Source organism: Natrix helvetica, assembly GCF_964273705.1.
Source record: "Natrix helvetica genome assembly, chromosome: 5".
Taxonomy (NCBI): domain Eukaryota; kingdom Metazoa; phylum Chordata; class Lepidosauria; order Squamata; family Natricidae; genus Natrix; species Natrix helvetica.
Genome location: NC_138551.1, coordinates 53,199,254 through 53,217,543, shown reverse-complemented (window position 1 = coordinate 53,217,543; position 18,290 = coordinate 53,199,254). Strand labels below are relative to the sequence as shown.

Below are 18,290 nucleotides of genomic sequence, written 5' to 3'. Positions count from 1 at the left end.
CATCTCTCTGCCATGCTAGAAGACAGTACAGAAAACCAAAGTAATTTCCCAGACAAATAAACCATTTGCTCTAGGGACAATAGTTTTCTATGCATGACAGTTTGCTCAAATTTACTATCCAGTTGCCTAAATAAGGGAATACATATTAGAATGTCTATAGCTTGGTAATGAAATACACAATCTCATATCCTGTTATACAGTATATCTTTACTGCTACTGCAAATAAAAGGAAACCTATGCATTTGAAGTGTTTTTATTCTTGAAAGGCAATAACAGAGCAAAGTCAAATTGATGTCTATTCTAAATTGATAAACAATGCAACAAATTCAACATCATCATTTAAATTGGTAGAAAGATAATGATAAAAAAGTTTTTCTTCCTGATCAATATTGACCATTTTTTTCCTTTTCAAAGGGAAACATATATTGCAGGTGATAGTCCAATTATATACTCATTGAATAACACAACACAATACACAACAAAACTAAAGCATTTCCGATATCGGATGACATGCTGCAGCAATAGCTGTCAATATCCCTTGTCATCTACTGAAAAAGCTTTCCATAGTTTTCAGAGCCCATAATCACAGGCCTCAAGATTATTATTGTAATACAGTTCAACGAAGCCCTTGAAGGTCTGAGGATCAGTTATTGTGGCCTGAACAGCTGGATCTAGCTTCATCAGATCAACCCAGCATTTTAACCCTGGAGTACGGTCCAAACATCTGGAAAAGAACAGAAAAAGATTTGAGGTAACAGTGAAACTTTCAGGCAACTATCTTTGGACATGTCATTAAGATAGTGTTCAGTGACATTCCTAGATCAATAGTATAGGAAGGATTCAGGTTCAATACCCAAGTAATACTGGGAAAGACCTTTGTCTGAAGCCCTGTCATCATTAACTGGTATGGAAAATATATTAAACTAGATGACTCAAGACACTTTTTACATTCCTAAGTGAACGTAGAAAGAAATATGATATTCAACTTGGGTTGGGGTTGCCCTCCCTAAAGGAAAGTGCTACAGATAGCTGTAGCTGTAGGTAGCTGTACTTTAGATCAAATAAATGATTTCATTACTTCATTACTCCCAAGTTCTATCATTCAAATTTTTCAGCATACAGTTAGTCCTCGAATTACAACCACAATTGAGCCCAAAGTTTATGTAGCTAAGTGAGACAGTTGTTAAGTGAATTTGTCCCGTTTTATGACCTTTATTGCTCCAGTTGTTGAGTGAATCACTGCAGTTGTTAAGTTAGTAACATGGTTGTTAAGTGAATCTGGCTTCCCCGTTGACTTTGCTTGTCAAAAGGTTGCAAAAGTTGATTACAAGACCCTGGGACACTTCAACCATCAAATGTGAAGTTGCCAAGCATCCAAATTTTGATCACATGACCATGGAGATACTGCAACAGTCATAAGTGTGAAAGATGGTCATCAAACACTTTTTTCAGTGTCATTTTAACTTCGAACGGTCACTAAATGAATTGTTATAAGTTGAAGTCTACCTGTATATGATTAACTTCCCCAACTTTCAAAGAAGCATTTGAAGAAACATTGCTGACAATTACTATATAGTAGGAAGTAAATACAGTGTTAAAATAATCCAACCCAAGCTTTCTACTTCCACTTGTGAGTTAAGAGCAATAGAGGACTCTTGTTTGAAACTCTAAGAATATTTGTGCTTTTTAAAAAGGCAACTGGAGCATTTTTTTTCTCTTGAGGAAGAAGAGAATGTTTCTCTTTTCATCCGAAAAGCTTCATCAGTTGTGACTGGGTGGTGGTGGGATGGAAGGATAGGTTCTGACAGGAAAGTGGCGGGGTGGGGAAGGATTCTATTTTTGGTCGTTAGCATCTCTCTGAGAGCCATTGAGGCCAATGGGGAGTTTATCTGTGCCCTCCCAGATCACCTGAGACAGACTGCAAATGGTTCTGGCATCTACTGGGAACTACTAAAAGGACTGCATTGTAGGCAGGAAATCAGGTGCTGTCTTACTCCTCTGTTGAGGGAGGATTGTTCTAGATGTCTGAGAAGCTCCATAGACTCTCAGTATTCTTGTTTGTTCCAAAGCTATTAATTTCTGATTTGCTAAATTAGAAAAACAGAATGTCAAAATACATCACACCAATTCAACTCCTGTCCTACTCTCTTTTGCCTCCTAATGACATCACTTCCATGTAAATTAGAAATAAAACATGTAGAGCTAATATAGTTCTCCTGGCAGTAATCTGCAAAAATAACCTTGCACAAGATTTAAGAGCCAAAACTATAAAAGAGGCAAAACACTTACTCAAGTAACTGGAAGCCCTCCATCCGTTCAAACCATGGCCAGATTAGATAATCAATCATGGATACTGAATCTCCACCAAAGAACTTAGTTTTATGGTTTACGAGCATCTAAGATATAGGAAGATATGACATTTCTAAATAAAATGGAAGGCCTGACACCATATTTACAGAAACTAAATACGGAAAGATGAGAAAAATTATAAAGATGATTCACTACAATTCTTATTCTAGATTGTCTATAATTTGATGTATTTCTTTAAAGTATTTCCATGCTGCCCAATTGTGTTAACACTGGTTGGTACAGGAAACATCAAATCCAAATTTAAAAAAATGCCAAGGTAGACCCAGAGGTTTTAGTGCCAACATCTTTACTTCCACAAAATTCAAAATCTTTTATGTGAAATTAAGCTATTAGAGTTAAAAGTAAAACATATGGAAATGTTACAAGAAGAATACTGTAAAAACAGATTTTAAAGAAGTATGAAGGAAAAAATATTAGAAGTGCTTAAAATAGAAGTAACTGTAAAAGTGAGAGGGAACGGAGCAGAAGATGGAAAATAAAAATGGATCCATGGAGAAATTGTTTGCCCATAGTATTTGGATCTATCTTTTCCAAAAGCAGAAACCACCACCTGAAACAATCGTACAAATTAAGAGTAAGAAGACATTTTCACTGTAAATAATTTCAAGCATGGATCTTCACAAAACTCAATCTCTGATCAATTCAAGTATCTTGGAAGTGTTTTGAGTTCAGACCAGCTTTGCTTCAAGTTTAACAAATTGCCAAAGCTTCTAAAATGCCAGAAATAACTCATTTTGAAAAATTGAGTTTCAAGACATTTTTTCCAAGTCTTGCACTCAGACTGGTTTGAAACCAAGTGTTTTGTATATCCCTATTACATATTTCCACTAATGAGACTATGTTTCTTCCTGTGCAAGTCTGTTAGCAGAAATATTCCATCTCCTTTGAGATGACTAAAACGTTAGAATTTTTAAGAATATGTATTAATGTATCAGGAGGGCTTAATTCTAATTTGTAATGTTTTGTTAAGAGGAAGGGATAGGGGAAAAAAGAAGGCATTGATCAATAAAGGCTAGCAGAAGAAACAGCTTTAGAAGTGCGCGTTTTCCTATACAGAGAGTAGATGTATTGCTTTCTTGTTTGCTCTCTTCAGAAATTTGATCTGCAGATCACATCACCATGGTTAAATGTATTTATCAATGGCAATGTGGCTTACTCTGAAGCATTGTTCTAGTCACTGAAAGATAGAAGGGATTATCTCCAACTATTCTAATGAAAAAACCTAAGTTTAAAATGTCTTCCTGTCATATAGAGAAAACTTATCTGACTAGTTGAATGCAGAGGTCAGGTGAATGTGGTTCAACTCCTTTTTTCTGAATAATTCGCTAGTATTCTGACAGATACACTCATTAGTAACATGATCTTTGAGTGCTTGAAATCTTTTATGTAGCCTCCTTTGGAGAAGTAAACTCAACAACCATTACAGACATTGAAAAAGCACTCCCAGAAAAGAGACCATCAAATTCCCCACAAGGATAATAGAGATAAAAAGACTCTCTGTATCATCATGCAATCAAAGGCTAGATCTGCAGAACTAAACTTGAAAGTGTCATACAATTTAAATAATACAGGTGGTACCATCAGGTTCTGTTATGGGGTGTCCTGCTGTTACAACTATTATTGTAGCCGAATCCCTAATTACCGTATTTTTCGGAGTATAAATCGCACCGGAGTATAAGACGCACCAAGGTTTTGAAGAGGCAAATTAAAAAAAAAAAAAGTTTTTCAATTCTGCAAACTTCCCCAAAATGGCCCATTCTTTGCAAAAACCAGCCTGTTTTTTTTTAAAGGGCACAAATAGCTCTTAGGAGGCTTGTAGAGTGCTCCTGGCAGGGGGGGCAAAAACGAGCAAAAAATGGCCCGTTTTTTGCTCATTTCTGCCCTTCCTAGCCCCCAGGAGCTCTTTGAAAGCCTCTTACAAGCTGTGCACGGCCATTTTGCAAACGGGGAGGGGTTTCAGGAGGCAAAAAATGCTGTATTCAGTGTATAAGACGCACCCAGACTTTCAGCCTCTTTTTTGAGGGAAAAAGGTGTGTCTTATACTCGGTTTCTTGCTGACTGGGCGTTTTTTTGCTGGCTGAGTTTGCCACAGCAATGTCTTCCCTAAACTACCTGTTGATAGTGGATGGTAAAAATTCACATCTCTCCAGATTTCCTATCATCTAGGATGTAGTCATTGACCTGTCTAAGGTGTGCTTGACGTATTTTCTTAATACGGTGTACACATATAACTTCTACCAGGTAAAGAAAGGACTGGAAAGAAATGTAAGAACGGACTGGATAGAAATGAGGGGGTATAATCTTTTGTGCTCAGTAGAATTCCACATTCATCTTGGACCTAAAACAAAAGATCTGATCTTCACACAAATTTTATCTTGATGAAATATATGCAGGTCACACCTCTCATGTAGAATACCATTCATTTGCCTAATTTCCGAGCTAAAGTTAGGAATACTAGAAAGAATGTTAATAGGAATCTGTCCAATAAGTTCCAAAGAAGAAACTGTTAGGAGTCCTAAAAAGTAATGAGTAGAGAAACAGTGAATCACTGAGAGTGACATGAATTTTACATCTCTTCAAAAGCCATGCGTGAATTTGCTGGGATTTCAGGAAGAGTATAATAAGTCCACATTATTGAAGCTTGGGGCAGTGATAGAAAGACAGCTACAGCCTGATTCTTAGTGCTGCTGCTTTGTGGATTCTTTTTAGCAGTGACGTGCGGTGAGGGTTATGGCTGGGGAGGCTGGTGACGTCATCAGGAAGGCGGGGAATGGGACCACGTGTGCAGCACACGTGGTCTCATTCTCCGCCTTCCTGAGTGAACATTAAGGGGACCGCGGCGTACCATTGCTTCCTCCACCGGCACCAGTCCCTTCCGCCCCCCACTCCTTCAAGGTCTCCCACCAACCCAAAGCCCGATCCCCAGCTCCCTCGGGCAAGGTTTGAGCGGGGTGAATGGGAAAGCAACGAAAGGGGCTGCGCTTTCACCCCGCTCAAGCCTTGCCGCCTGCAGCCACCACCCGCCCTCGCTGCCCCTTTCGTTGCTTGCCCGCCCGCCTCTAAGGCACGCCAAAGCCTCCTTCGTCCCCCCCCAGCGCGCGCCCTTTTTATTTCCCGCGACACCCCCCCCATTTCGGGAAAGCTTTCCCCATTGCCTGGGGGGTGAGGGGGGCGGCTCCTCTCCCCCCACTCCCTCCGTCCCTGCCTCTCTCCTCAGCCCCAAAGCTCCGTCCGCGCGACTCACTTCCAAGGCGGTGGCTGCTCCATCCCGCTCCGGCTCTGGAAGCGATCGAAGATCAGGCTGCGTCGCTCGCTCGCTCGCCGGACTGCTTCGGCGCCATTCTGGCTACCTCCGTCCATCCGCGCCCGGGAGCTGTGGAGGCAGAAATGTTGTCGGCGCCTCCGGATGACGAACCAGTCGCTTGCTTTCATCATCGGGAGGCCGATAACATTTCTGCCTCCGCAGCTCCCGGGCGCGGATGGACGGAGGTAGCCAGAATGGCGCCGAGGCAGTCCGGTGGACGAGTGACCGAAGATCTCGCTGCCTCGCTCGCTCGTTCGCTCGCCGGACTGCTTCGGCGCCATTCTGGCTACCTCCGTCCATCCGCGCCCGGGAGTTGCGGAGGCAGAAATGTTGTCGGCGCCTCCGGATGACGAACCAGTCGCTTGCTTTCGTCATCGGGAGGCCAATAACATTTCTGCCTCCGCAGCTCCCGGGCGCGGATGGACGGAGGGAGCCAGAATGGCGCCGAGGCAGTCCGGTGGACGAGTGACCGAAGATCTCGCTGCCTCGCTCGCTCGCTCGTTCGCCCGCCGGACTGCTTCGGCGCCATTCTGGCTACCTCCGTCCATCCGCGCCCGGGAGCTGCGGAGGCAGAAATGTTATCGGCCTCCCGATGATGAAAGCAAGCGACTGGTTCGTCATCCAGAGGCGCCGACAACATTTCTGCCTCCGCAGCTCCCGGGCACGGCCGGACAGATGTATATAATATTATATATATATATAGTATATAATATTATATACTATTATTCCATGAAGAGAGGTGAGGCCCTGCCTCCCTTGCCTCCACTGACCGCACGTCACTGCTTTTTAGTTCTCTTTCCATTCTACATCCTCCTGAATCTACAAGCTCCTCTCTTCCTTTTCTGTGGAAAGTGGTAAAAACATGTACATCAGCTGAGTTTGTGCTGGCCTGGTTCTTCATTCTCTTAAAATAAAAATATTTTTTAATGTTAGATAAGTTTTTTAAAAAATGCAAGAAACATAAGGGACACACAGTTGTTAAGACTTGAGCCATGCAACTTCCTTGTAGAAAGAGTAACTTGCCTGCAATAGTCTTAGACATAGACAAAAGCTCTTCTACTCAAGTACTGTATGGGAATGGCTCCCCCTGGGGGACAGATTCATGCAACTTCATATACATAGAATTAAGTTATTTAAACTAGAAGATGTGACAGTGCACCCCTAAACAATAAAAAAAACAACTTTGCCTTTAAAATGGCTGCAACTGTTGGGAATAGAATAGAAAAGTTAACCTAGCATATAGTATGTCAATCAGCATTCAAAGAATGCAGGGAATTCTCTACTTCATTCTTTTCAAAGTCTCAAGTCCTCCAGAACTATTCTGCCTACAATTTATAAATCTCGAAGCCACCACATTTAACAAGATTCTAATCTGGAAGGCAGCTATAATTCATTATGACAGTTCATTGCTTTTTTCTCTTAAAGAATGAAGATCATAAACCATTTACCTCTTCAAGCTTGAGAAGCTTCTCCAGGAATTCACTCTTCGGTCCTGATGCATCTTCACCATTCTTGATAGCCAGAGTATACTTGTAGGTTATTGGAGGTACCTAAGTAAATTAGAAATGATACATTACCAAGACCCACAAAAATATAGGATTTTCGTTCAGGTACAAAAAATTATTATGGCAATATAAAGAGACAATACCATCAACAAAGAATAAATTGTCCTGGCAACATATATTATCCCAATTTTTATTTATAACAGCAATTAGGACCAGAATTTCCATTGCTAATAATGTGGCAAAGGGTCATATTGCCATATTGTCAGCAATCCCTGCTGTTAAACAAGAATTGTGGATTGTTAGGCAATCTATGTCCTCACCACTACCGTCTTCCAACAACCAAGTTGAGCAGGAAAGGTGGCAGGAAATTGCTACCGTGTTTCCCCGAAAATACGACAGGGTCTTACTTTCTTTTTACCTACAAAATATGGCTTGGGCTTTATTATGGGGGGAGGGTTTATTGTTTTGGGGTTGCCGGGCAGCTGCTCTTTTGCAAGCGGGCTCCCAAAGAGCCGGGCACAGCCTCCTGGGCGAATGGCTGTGTTGGGCTGTCGCAGCAGCGCAACACAACAGCCATGAAGTAACCACGCTCACGAGCAGCCACCCGGCAAACCCCCTTTGCAGCCGGACACACTGCCATTCACTGACCTAGGGGTATTGCCAAGCCGCGTGAGCGCCTGTTCGCTGCCGCCCGGCTCCCACGGCTTGGTGCCTTCCAAATGCCAGTGAATGGCGCTCTGCACGGCTGGAGAGGGGGGTTGCGCGAGCGGCTGTTCCACTCTTGCTCACCCGCCTCCCAGCCTCATGATGCATGGTCCAGTTCTCACTACGGAGCCAGGGCACCTCCACCGCCGCCATTCCAGCCTGCCTTTTTCCGTGGCTTCCAACCCGAGTCTTTCGGCAGTGGCCGCTCTGGGCGCACGCTCTACGGTTGTGGGCCAGCTGCCTGCATAGCGTACAACCATAGAGCATGCGCCCAGAGCGACCACTGCCGAAAGACTCGGGTTGGAAGCCACGGAAAAAAACAGGCTGGGATGGTGGCAGCAGCGGAGGTGCCCTGGCTCCACAATGAGAGCTGGGCCATGCATTGGGAGGTGGGTGAGCGAGAGTGGAACAGCCGCTCGCACAACTCTCCTCTCTAGCTGTGCAGAGCGCCATTCACTGGCATTTGGAAGGCGCCAAGCCGCAGGACCAGGGCGGCGGCGAACAGACGCTCACGCGGCTTGCCAATACCCCTAGGTCAGTGAATGGCGCTGTGCCCGGCTGGAAAGGGGTTTGCTGGGTGGTTGCTCGTGAGCGTGGTCGCTTCATGGCTGTTGTGTTGCGCTGCTGCGACAGCGCAACACAGCCATTTGCCCATGAGGCTGTGCCCAGCTCTTTGGGAGCCCGCTCGCAAGAGAGCAGACACCCGGCAACCCCCCTCTTCAGCTGGGCACAGCGCTGCTCACCAACCTAGTGGTATCCCGAAGGCGCCAAGCAATGCGATCACCTTTGCCTCCCCCCAGGTTCCCGCGGCTTGGCACCTTTGAGATACTGCTAGGTTGGTGAGTGGTGCTCTGCCTGGCCGGAGGTGGGGGGGGTTGTCCAGGGGGTTTATATGGGGGGGGGGCTTATATTTTTGCCCACCAGAAAAATGTGGCATGGCTATATTATGAGGACATGTCGTATTTTTGGGGAAACACAGTAGTACAGGTGGCTTGCAAGCAGGCTGACAGGCAGGTAAGTGGATACTGCCAGAAGGGAGAGAAAGCAGGTAGGAAAGCATGGCCAAGGGCATCAGGGCTTGGGGTAGTTGTTGCTTGGTGGGAGATGATGCTTCAGTGCACAAATGGGAGGCATGCCATGAATGCAGTTGGTTAGGATGGTGGCTGCTGTATAAGAGGATGCACAAGTGTTCCTTTGTGGCTGATAGGCATGGTGGAGGAGGATGTGAGCACAGTGGGACCTAGGATGCCTGCAGCCAGGTAGGGAGGATGTGCAAGGCTGGAAAGAGTTCACAAGGGTACATGAGTGGTGAAAGAAATAAAATCCAAAAGGGGCAGGGCCTGGGGTGCCTGTTGTCCCCCGTTGGAGCGCAGGTGCCCAACAGAGTGCGAATAGTCAGGGAGGATGTGCAAGTGGCTGGAAAGGCTGGGCGTGAGCTCAACGGTCAGGGAGAATGCACAGGTGGAGGAGTCTTTCCCAAGCAACTTGGGACTTCCCTGCTGGCTTCCCTATTGACTTTGCTTCTAGGATGCCAGTAGGGAAGGTTTCAAGTAGCGATCACTTAGGATGCTACAACTGTTGTAAGTGAGAGCCAGTTGCCAAACTGTCAGATCATAATCAAGTGACTACAGGTTGCTGGGACAGACAGAACTTCTAGGACTAATTGTGACTACCAATTTGGTTGGCTCAATGGTGTTTTTTCAAAAGGCCACTGGACTATACTATTTTCCTTGAGAAAGACATTTCACTTCTCATTCAAGAAGCGTCTTCAGTTCTGACTGAATTAATTAATCGATCAATTAATTGAACAGCATTTCTCAACAGAGGGGGAGGAATACACCACCACCTATCTCCTGCCTGTTTCACCAGGTAATCTACCAGTTTTATTGTAATCTTCCACACTAAAATGAATTTCTTGCTATGCTTCAATAATACCTTGGAGAAATATTCCAGGAGCATTTTCTGATATGCTTTTTCATAAGGGTCCGCAGGGTACAACTTCTTTTCTGGGTAAGCTTCATCCAAATATTCACAAGTGATTGGAGATTCATAGATCAGCTGACCCTTGCTTGTTTCTAGCACAGGTACCGTTCCAAATGGGTTCTTCTCAAAAAACCATTCTGGTTTGTTTTTCAAATTGATATTAACAATTTCATGGCTAAGTAAAATGAGATGAAATCACCAGGTTAATTCTTTCAGGAACATGTTACTAAGACAGGCTATGCAAAAACAAGGTTGTTCAAAGTTGTTGTAGTGGGGAACGTAAGAGGATGAAGGTATCCTGGGTACATTCACCACCTTGAGTTATTTGTAAAAATAATAAAGATGGAGTAGAAATAAATACAAATAAAATATGCGAGTAGTAATTCCTGCTATATGCTGTTTGAAAAATATAACATGATAGTATTAACTCTTGGAAACTGGAAGAGAAGGCTCTTAAATTCTGATTTTAGGGTTCTAATTTGTGTGTCTCTACATAAGGCTGTCTCCACCTAATAATTCAATAGGCAACCAAAGAAGTTAGTGTCCATGGCTTGCATTTGCAGCCTGGCTCCGTGTTCCTTTCTTTCTTTCAACAAAGTTTTGGAACAAGATTCAGATTATGTCCATCCTATTGAATCACATGGCATGGCTAGGAGAATAACTCTCCCTTGGATTACTTCATGCTAACCTTTCCCTGAAATACAATCACCATAGATTTAATGGTTAAGCAAATTTCATCCTTTGGTAATCTACCTAAATGATCTCAGAAAGTTAACAGGCGTAGTCTTCATTAGCATTAGGATAGGAAATCACATATCCTAATAAAAATGGGGGGGGGGGACCAGAGCACCTTGGAAGAGCAAAGGCTAATCACTTTCATATGGTCGCCAAGAAATCTGCATGAACAGACCTACTTATAAATCCAACAGAAGTTAAGTTCATCTCTAGAATCCTGATTTTATCTTAACCGGTATGATGTGGAGGAGAGGGTTTTTAAAAAAAAATTATTTAAAGAGGTCCTATGGCTGTTCATACAAAAACAGCTAAACATTATAATAAATTGGACCATGTGCACATGCTCACTCACTATTTAAAAAGACTGATGGACATTATTAGAAAAATAACTAAATGCCATATTCCTTCAAGTTGCTTTGAAATCCAAAAGGAATGTAACTCAGGCATGTCAATGCCTGAAATACTTGCATTATAGTCTAATTCAATAATCTACTCCTGCAAGATGACCTACAATCATCACAAGACAAATCTTGGAAATGATCAAGGAAACATATTACATAATCAGAGCAATAGAAATACCAAGAATTTGAAAGAAAACAACCACCCCTTCCCTTTAGCTATCCATCAATGTCCCTATTATATTTCTAAACTAGTTCTCAGATGAAATCCTTCTGCAGCAGAATCCCCTAGGAACAAATCTGAAATTGAAAATGTTCTATGATATTAAACGAAGGAAAGTAACATGTTTTGAAGACAATATCTATTAATTTTCAACAAAAAAGAATTTGATATTTTTACATTAAGCCAGGGGTGTCCAAACTTGGGAACTTTAAGGCTTGTAGACTTCAACTCCCAGAATTCTGGGAGTTGAAGTCCACAAGTCTTAAAGTTCCCAAGTTTGGACACCCCTGCATTAAGCTGTAATGAATATAGGAGAAAGGTATTTACTCATACTTGATTCCTTTGGCTTTCAGGATAAGTCGTGTTCTCTGTGCAAAAGGGCAGTAACGCATACTGTACAGACGGATGGTTCCTTCAGGCACTGGCCCTGGGGCTAGATTTCCTGAAAGACAGGTTCAAATTCCCAGTCAGAACTAACAAAAACTAGATTCTATCTTGAAGGCAAACAATAAGCCATCCGAAAAACAAGATAACCCTTATTGTCATATAGCTGTATACACAACGGCACACATTAAAATGTAATTCTGATGGTCCACCCCACTCTCAAAAGGAGGAATGCCACAAAACAATGTCACCATCCCAAGGATAACAATATAACAAAAAAGATGTAAAGCTATACAATGACATAAAAACTTATATTAATCACAGTACATACATAGCAGAAAAGAGAGTCTTGATTGTTAGCAAGGTTAATAGTATATGGAACAAAGCTGTTACAGAACCTAGTTGTTCTGCTTCAGATACCACAAAGCCTCCACCTAGAAGGCAACAACAAAAACATGACATATAATATACACAAAGAGAAAAAAAGGCAGGAAATAAAACTCTCAAAACAAGTATTGTCTATCTTCTTACTATACTTTCTCATTATTGTTACTCATTCCAATAGTTTATCTTACACAGCGTGTCTTCATACAATATATTAAGCTTGGGCAGTGTGTTTATGTCTCTGTGTTGTACTGCTTTTTACCCAAAACTATTGCAACTATTTACCCAGTGTCTTTAGTCTGTATAGTCTGTTGCAAAAAACCAAATAAAGATAACTGGATAAACCTGGATTAAAACTACCCAAGCTTCATGTGTTTTATAAATACAAATATCTACATTTTAGTCATAATAGAAAGGAATGAGTACCAAGAACATATCCTTTTGTTAGAGTAATCCTTACTGGCTAAATTATAAACAATTTTATGGACTCAGGTTTAATGTCTGTTAACATTAAGAGTGATATGGAGGCCATTAAATGGCTTGTGTGCTATGTTGTTGCTGGTGTGGGGGGTGGAGGGCTTTTATATTATTTTATTAATTTAATAAATTTATTATTTGATTACTTTCTTCTCTTAGTTTTAATTTCTATATATGGTGTTTTTATATTCCTGTAAACTGGCTTGAGTCACCATGTGTGAATAGGTGGCAATATAAAATTTATAAATAAACAAACATGCAAACAGTACATATACTAGAGCAAGGCTGCATATCAGAGCATATAGTCCACCAAAAGACACATCAGAAGTGTACACAACAGGGATGGATTCCTGCCAGTTCTAACCTCTTCTATAGAAGAGGTTTCACAAATCTACAGTGCCGTTTAGAACCGGTTCCAGCTCTCTCTCTCTCCCCCCCCCTCCATACATCATCAAGATGAAGAGCAAGAGGAGGAATTCTGGGAGTTGAAGTCCACAAGTCTTAAAGCTGTCAAGTTTGAACACCCCTGGGATTTTTTTTCTAAAGGGTTAGAGGTGCGAGGGTCTTGTAACTTGACAGCTTTAAGACTTGGGTGCTTCAAATGCCAGAGTTCCTGAGCCAACATTTTGGTTGCTAAGCAAGAGTGTTGTTAATTAAGTTTCACTACATTTTACAAGCTGGCCACTCCCACCCGGTCACATGGCCGGCAAGCCACTCTTACAAAGCAGGCCACACCTACAGAAGAGGTTCTTTAAAAAATTGAAACCCACCACTGGTACACAACCACCACCCCAATTTTCGATACGTAGCATTTTTAATCCTAATGCTAGAGAAACCCACTCATCGTTTCTGGCCACACAAGACCAGGGATCAGTGGTTAACATCTTTAACGACATGATATTCCCCATGAAACTCCATTGCATGTCATCCCCCAGCTCTTGAAAAACGGCGTGGGTCAAGGCACCCAACCGCCTTAAGGAAGGTCACGGAAAAAGCCTCCACCAAACGCATGTTTCTATAACATCCCTAGAAAGGAGGGTTGCCTTAAGCCAGTTGGATTGTTAGAGAAGGTGCTCCTCCTTGGGATCAGAGCGCTGGCTCACCTTTTCCCAAGCTTCTAGCGAATTCCCCAGACATCTTGCTTCGTTCACCAGAGAGAGAACGGAACAGGCTGCGCATCGGAATTTTCCCTTAAGACGCCGCCTTTTCTCTCCGCCGGCCCCTCGAAGCAAGTCTGGCTCCTCCCTCTTCGTTAGTGGGTCATCTCCCTCCTCCGCTGGATGCTTAAGAGACTTCCACGCTGGTTGATTGACACGAAGCAAATGGCTCGGAGGGCAGAGCGAACTGATAAACCTTCTATCGCGGTAAATACCGTACTTCCGGCGTAGCAAACTCTCGGATGCAGCTGCGGATTAACTGTAAAGGTCTATGCATTTGGAGTACAATTAGGAAGAGTACAAACTCCATCTTCTATGTAAACATACGTTTGAAGATCAAAGACAAGGATTAAAAGGTCTAAAAGCAGGGCGGCAAATGGATTCTACTGCCAAGTTCTCCGCCCGTGTTTATTTTCGCTTTGCCTGCGTTTAGACAATTGCGTGTCATTTTCTTAGGATAGCAGAATTCAAAACGTTCCACATCACGCTAAATGTCACGTAAACCCCAGTAACATTGGACTTATATTAAGCCCTGTGATTCAACTTAATGTGTAAACCAGGCAACTTGCCTGATGACACGCAAAGGCAGCCAACATAGAAAGATAACCATGCAATTATCTTCAGCAGATATATGGTATGTTTCTGTTGAATATTGGATTATTTTTGTTGTTGGGGTTGGGCGTTTTTGAACTTTAGTAAAATGCCTAGAATCTCTGGATTGAGGTGATATATTAATATTTGTATAAATAAACCAGTAAAACTTTTTTGTCTCTTGCAAGTCATTTCAAGTTAAAACAATGTTTACTGGCTGTGCAGACTTAAAATTATGACCAGAAATGGAAAATAAATCCCCCCTCCCTAAGTTATATTGTATATCAGTAAAATGATGATTGTAACTCATGCATCTCATAAGGTACACAATATATTTTAAAACTATACAACCAGTTAATAAATATATAGGAATAAGAAGAAGTTGGAAGGGACTTTGTAAGTCATCTAGTCCAACCCACACCCCACCCAAGCAGGGGACCCTGCACCATTTCTGACAGATAGAAGAAGTAGACAACTTGTTGGGTCATTGCTTCAGAGATGCTACCTTATGCTCAATGCCTTCAACAATAGCAGAACTTTTAATGTATTGGGAAAGTTCTTAAATATTTAGAGATGTATCTGCCTTGAACAGTAGTCCTTATTGAACTGTATAGCACAACCAGTTCACCACAGGAAATGTTTTATGACATTTTTGTATTATGTAAAAATGCTTTATGATAATTTTATGGTGATATTTTAATAACATTTGCCAAATTTCAATTCCATGGGCGTCATGGGTCCTGGATTTTGAATACATTCTGTAATTTAGCCCATTTGAGATACCTTTATTGAAAATGTTTTGTCCTACAATGCACAATTACATATAGTTAAAAATTACAAATACAAGAGTTTTATTACTAGATAGAGGAATGCTTTTCTCAGAAAACACCACTCATTCTTTCAGTGCATTAAAATGATTGCATAAAGTTCTCTTTCAGCAGTAGAAAATAATGTGACGGTCAATATCTATTCATCTAGTTAAATAGCTTCTGTTTGTCTCTCAGCAATTTTGAAATGTTTTCCTCTTATTTCTGGTTTGCAAAGGAATTGCAACTGATTCTAGATCAGTGATTTTTTACAGTATTGCATATAATTGCCACATAGAGTTTTGAAATAGAGTTTGTCATCAAAAAGTGGTTTGCCCTACTCCCACTAATAGCAACTTAAATTTTCAATTTAACAATTTAAACTTGCAACCAGTTTTAAATCCCAGATTTAGAAAATATTACATAGTGTTTTCTGGTTCCTTAATTTCAAAGCTTTTGTTTGTCTCTCAGCAGTTTTGAAATATGTTTTCCTCTTATTCCTGGTTTACAAAAGAACTCAAACTTGGTTGATTCTAAATTGTAGATCACTGAATTTTCAGAGTAACACACATTATTGCCACATAGAGTTTCAAAATAAGTTTCATCAAACAGCTGTTTGCATTATTTCCACTAATAGTAACTACAATTATCAGCACTTTAACAATTTAAACTTGCAACCAAATCCCAGTTATAGGAAATATTAACAACAAAAGAAAACATATTTAATGTGTGGATTTTCCAGATCCAAATATGACCAGCTTTTTCCCAAGTAGGTATCTTGTTGGGACTGCAAAACCTATAATTATAGTTTGGTGTTCCTACAAAAATGCTCTAGAAAACTTGCTAGAAATCTTCCTAGGTTGCCTAATTTTGTACCTCTATTTATGACTGATGATTGCAGATAGTCTTTGACTTAGGACCACAATTGAACCCAACATTTCTGTTGTTAAGTGAAACACTTGTTAAGTGAATTTTGACCCATTTTATGACTTTGTTGTTAAGTGAATCACTGAAGTTGTTAAATTATAACGTTGTTAAGTGAATCTGGTTTTACTTTGGTCACATACAGTTACCAAAATGTGTAAGTTTTGAAATGAAAGAACAAGTTTAAATAGTACCAAAATTTTGGTTATCATATACAGATGGACCAATGGGAAGAGAGGTGATTTTAAAGGACTGAAATTTATATTATGATATGACTTATAAGAACTTCCACAAAATAAATTGCCATTGGTATATGATACCAGAAAAATTATCAAGAACATATAAAGAGCTACTTCAAATTGAGGTTGGAAATGTGAAAAATATGAAGAGTCATTTTATCATGCACTGGGAACATGTAAACAAATATTTGCATGGAAACATTCCTTGAATTTGGGAGAGAAAACATTAACCTTTGCAAAGTGGCGCCCCTCTGCCATAATATAAATCACCAAGGGGAAAACAAAAAGCAGTTCTTAAGGGGGGGGGGGATGTCATGTCTTTTTATAAGGTACAGAATTATACATAAATTAATATTTGTGATGCATCAAAAAGCAACAAGACACTGTTTAGTCACGAGAAAAGACAGAGTCCCCTCTGAGGGGCAATTTAGAAATATGAAATGTAAATCAATTAATTAACAAATTATATATTTGCTTTGTCATCCTTGCTTCTTTCTTTTAGAATATTCAAGGACTCTAGTGTCAGGGCTTGCTGAAAAGCTTTCTCACACATGAAAAGAAGAAAATGATTTTGCTTAAAAAGAAAACAGTCTCCTAACTTCAAATGGGGGCATGAATGCCTAAAATGCTAATTATCACCTTTATGGGGGGAAAAAAACCATAACGTAGCTTAAAGGTTCAAATAATACCATTAAGTGGCTTGTCTAATTTTGGAACAGTATGGTGTGTCAATGTAGCTATTAATTTATAAATCATGATTTATGGCTTAACATGCGTAAACCTAATTATTTTCAGTTTATTTAATAAATCATCGCTCAAATTCAAGCTGTTCTGTTGAAGTGGCCAATTATTCACAGAAGCTTGTTAAAATAGGACTTCTTTTAAATGTTTTCATTTATTCATTTTATTTAATTATTGCTCTATTTTTCGAGAGTCTGAAAGGGTAACTGGTGGGAAAAATAAATTTAAAAAAACAAACATTCATTTCTTTATTCTTGCTCCACCCACGTAGGCTACTGCAGCCGGTAGCGAAACTTCCTCTTATTTTAACACTTAGAGTACCGCATTTTTAAAAAAAGGAATGGAAAGAAATTTCATATAACTCACTTAGAATATGTGGACTGCAACGGCAGAAGGAGGAGGAGCTTATTAGCTTTAGCCAATCGCAGAAGAGCAGCTCGCGGTTGCTGGGATACGGATGTAAACTGCAAGCCTAGGCTGGGCGAAGATCGCAACGCAGCCGGCACCATGGACCCTCTGAAAGGGGGCGGCCGTCGCCCGGTATCCGCGACGCACAAAGCCGAGCTGGAACCCAAGTACGAAGGGAGAGGGATGGGAGGCTTTCTGGTGTTTCTGAGATGTGCTTTCCTAAAAACCTTTTTTTTTTTAATTCCCTACCTTCCCTAAAGTTTATTCGGGGGGGAAAAGGCCATATAGAAGAGCGCGATTTTCTTTTTGCCTCGCAAACAAATAAGTTAGGGTTTTGTTAAGATAAGGACCACCGGGTTTTTTAGTCTGCCATGTGTTTTTCAAGGAAACAAGATTACCAGCTGCGCACAGTTGTTGTTGTTTTTTAAATGCAAGCCCAGTTGTGTGTGTTCTTTTTCATGCCAACATCCTTGGAGACAGTCCTGAGGTTTGTTGGAAAGAGTACTTTGGATGTTTCTATGGGAATCATAGTGTTATATTGAAGAGTGGGGTTGAAATACGTAAATTGTCAAGGAAAAAAGACAGGTGAAAAAGAAATAAATAGTTTGATATTGCTGCAAATGGTGAAGCTGAAGAAAGTGCATGGGGATTAAATAAAAACAACGTAGGTGAAGGAAGAATTGTGGTTGGAGGAAGTTGATGACATTTTCAAAAGTGCAGAGGTGAAAATTTTAAAGAAGGAAGGTGCAACCTATGAAGCAGATCTGGTGAGAGTAAGGATAATGTAGTGCCTTGGCACAACCTACAAAGGTGGAAAGATGAAGGTCTCAAATGTCCTCACCCAGGAGTTTTCATATCCTGAGTTTTTATATCTTGTCATACTTCTCACATTGTCGAGTAGCAGCTTGATAATTTAGATAGCAACCACCTACCAAAAAGAGCCAGTTTGGTTTACT

The 18,290-nt window shown here is 41.0% G+C and overlaps 2 protein-coding genes across 4 annotated transcripts in view; one reads left to right on the top strand and one right to left on the bottom strand.

Moving 5' to 3' along the window:
• LOC309393727 (uncharacterized protein) overlaps positions 1-13,873 on the bottom strand; it is a 39,505-nt gene extending 25,632 nt beyond the window's left edge. The window contains exons 1-6 of the mRNA XM_081956222.1: positions 13,572-13,873; positions 11,557-11,665; positions 9,820-10,042; positions 7,123-7,224; positions 2,290-2,396; positions 578-724 (exon numbers count right to left, since the gene is read on the bottom strand). Coding sequence (XP_081812348.1) covers positions 578-724; positions 2,290-2,396; positions 7,123-7,224; positions 9,820-10,042; positions 11,557-11,665; positions 13,572-13,647 — 764 coding nt within the window. The 5' untranslated portion in view covers positions 13,648-13,873. The remainder of the gene's footprint in view (positions 1-577; positions 725-2,289; positions 2,397-7,122; positions 7,225-9,819; positions 10,043-11,556; positions 11,666-13,571) is intronic.
• A 3,491-nt stretch (positions 13,874-17,364) lies between these two features.
• CFAP43 (cilia and flagella associated protein 43) overlaps positions 17,365-18,290 on the top strand; it is a 56,098-nt gene continuing 55,172 nt past the window's right edge. For all 3 annotated transcript variants that reach the window (XM_081956440.1, XM_081956439.1, XM_081956441.1), the window contains exon 1: positions 17,365-17,501. In XM_081956440.1, the coding sequence (XP_081812566.1) occupies positions 17,434-17,501 (68 nt within the window). In that variant the 5' untranslated portion in view covers positions 17,365-17,433. The remainder of the gene's footprint in view (positions 17,502-18,290) is intronic.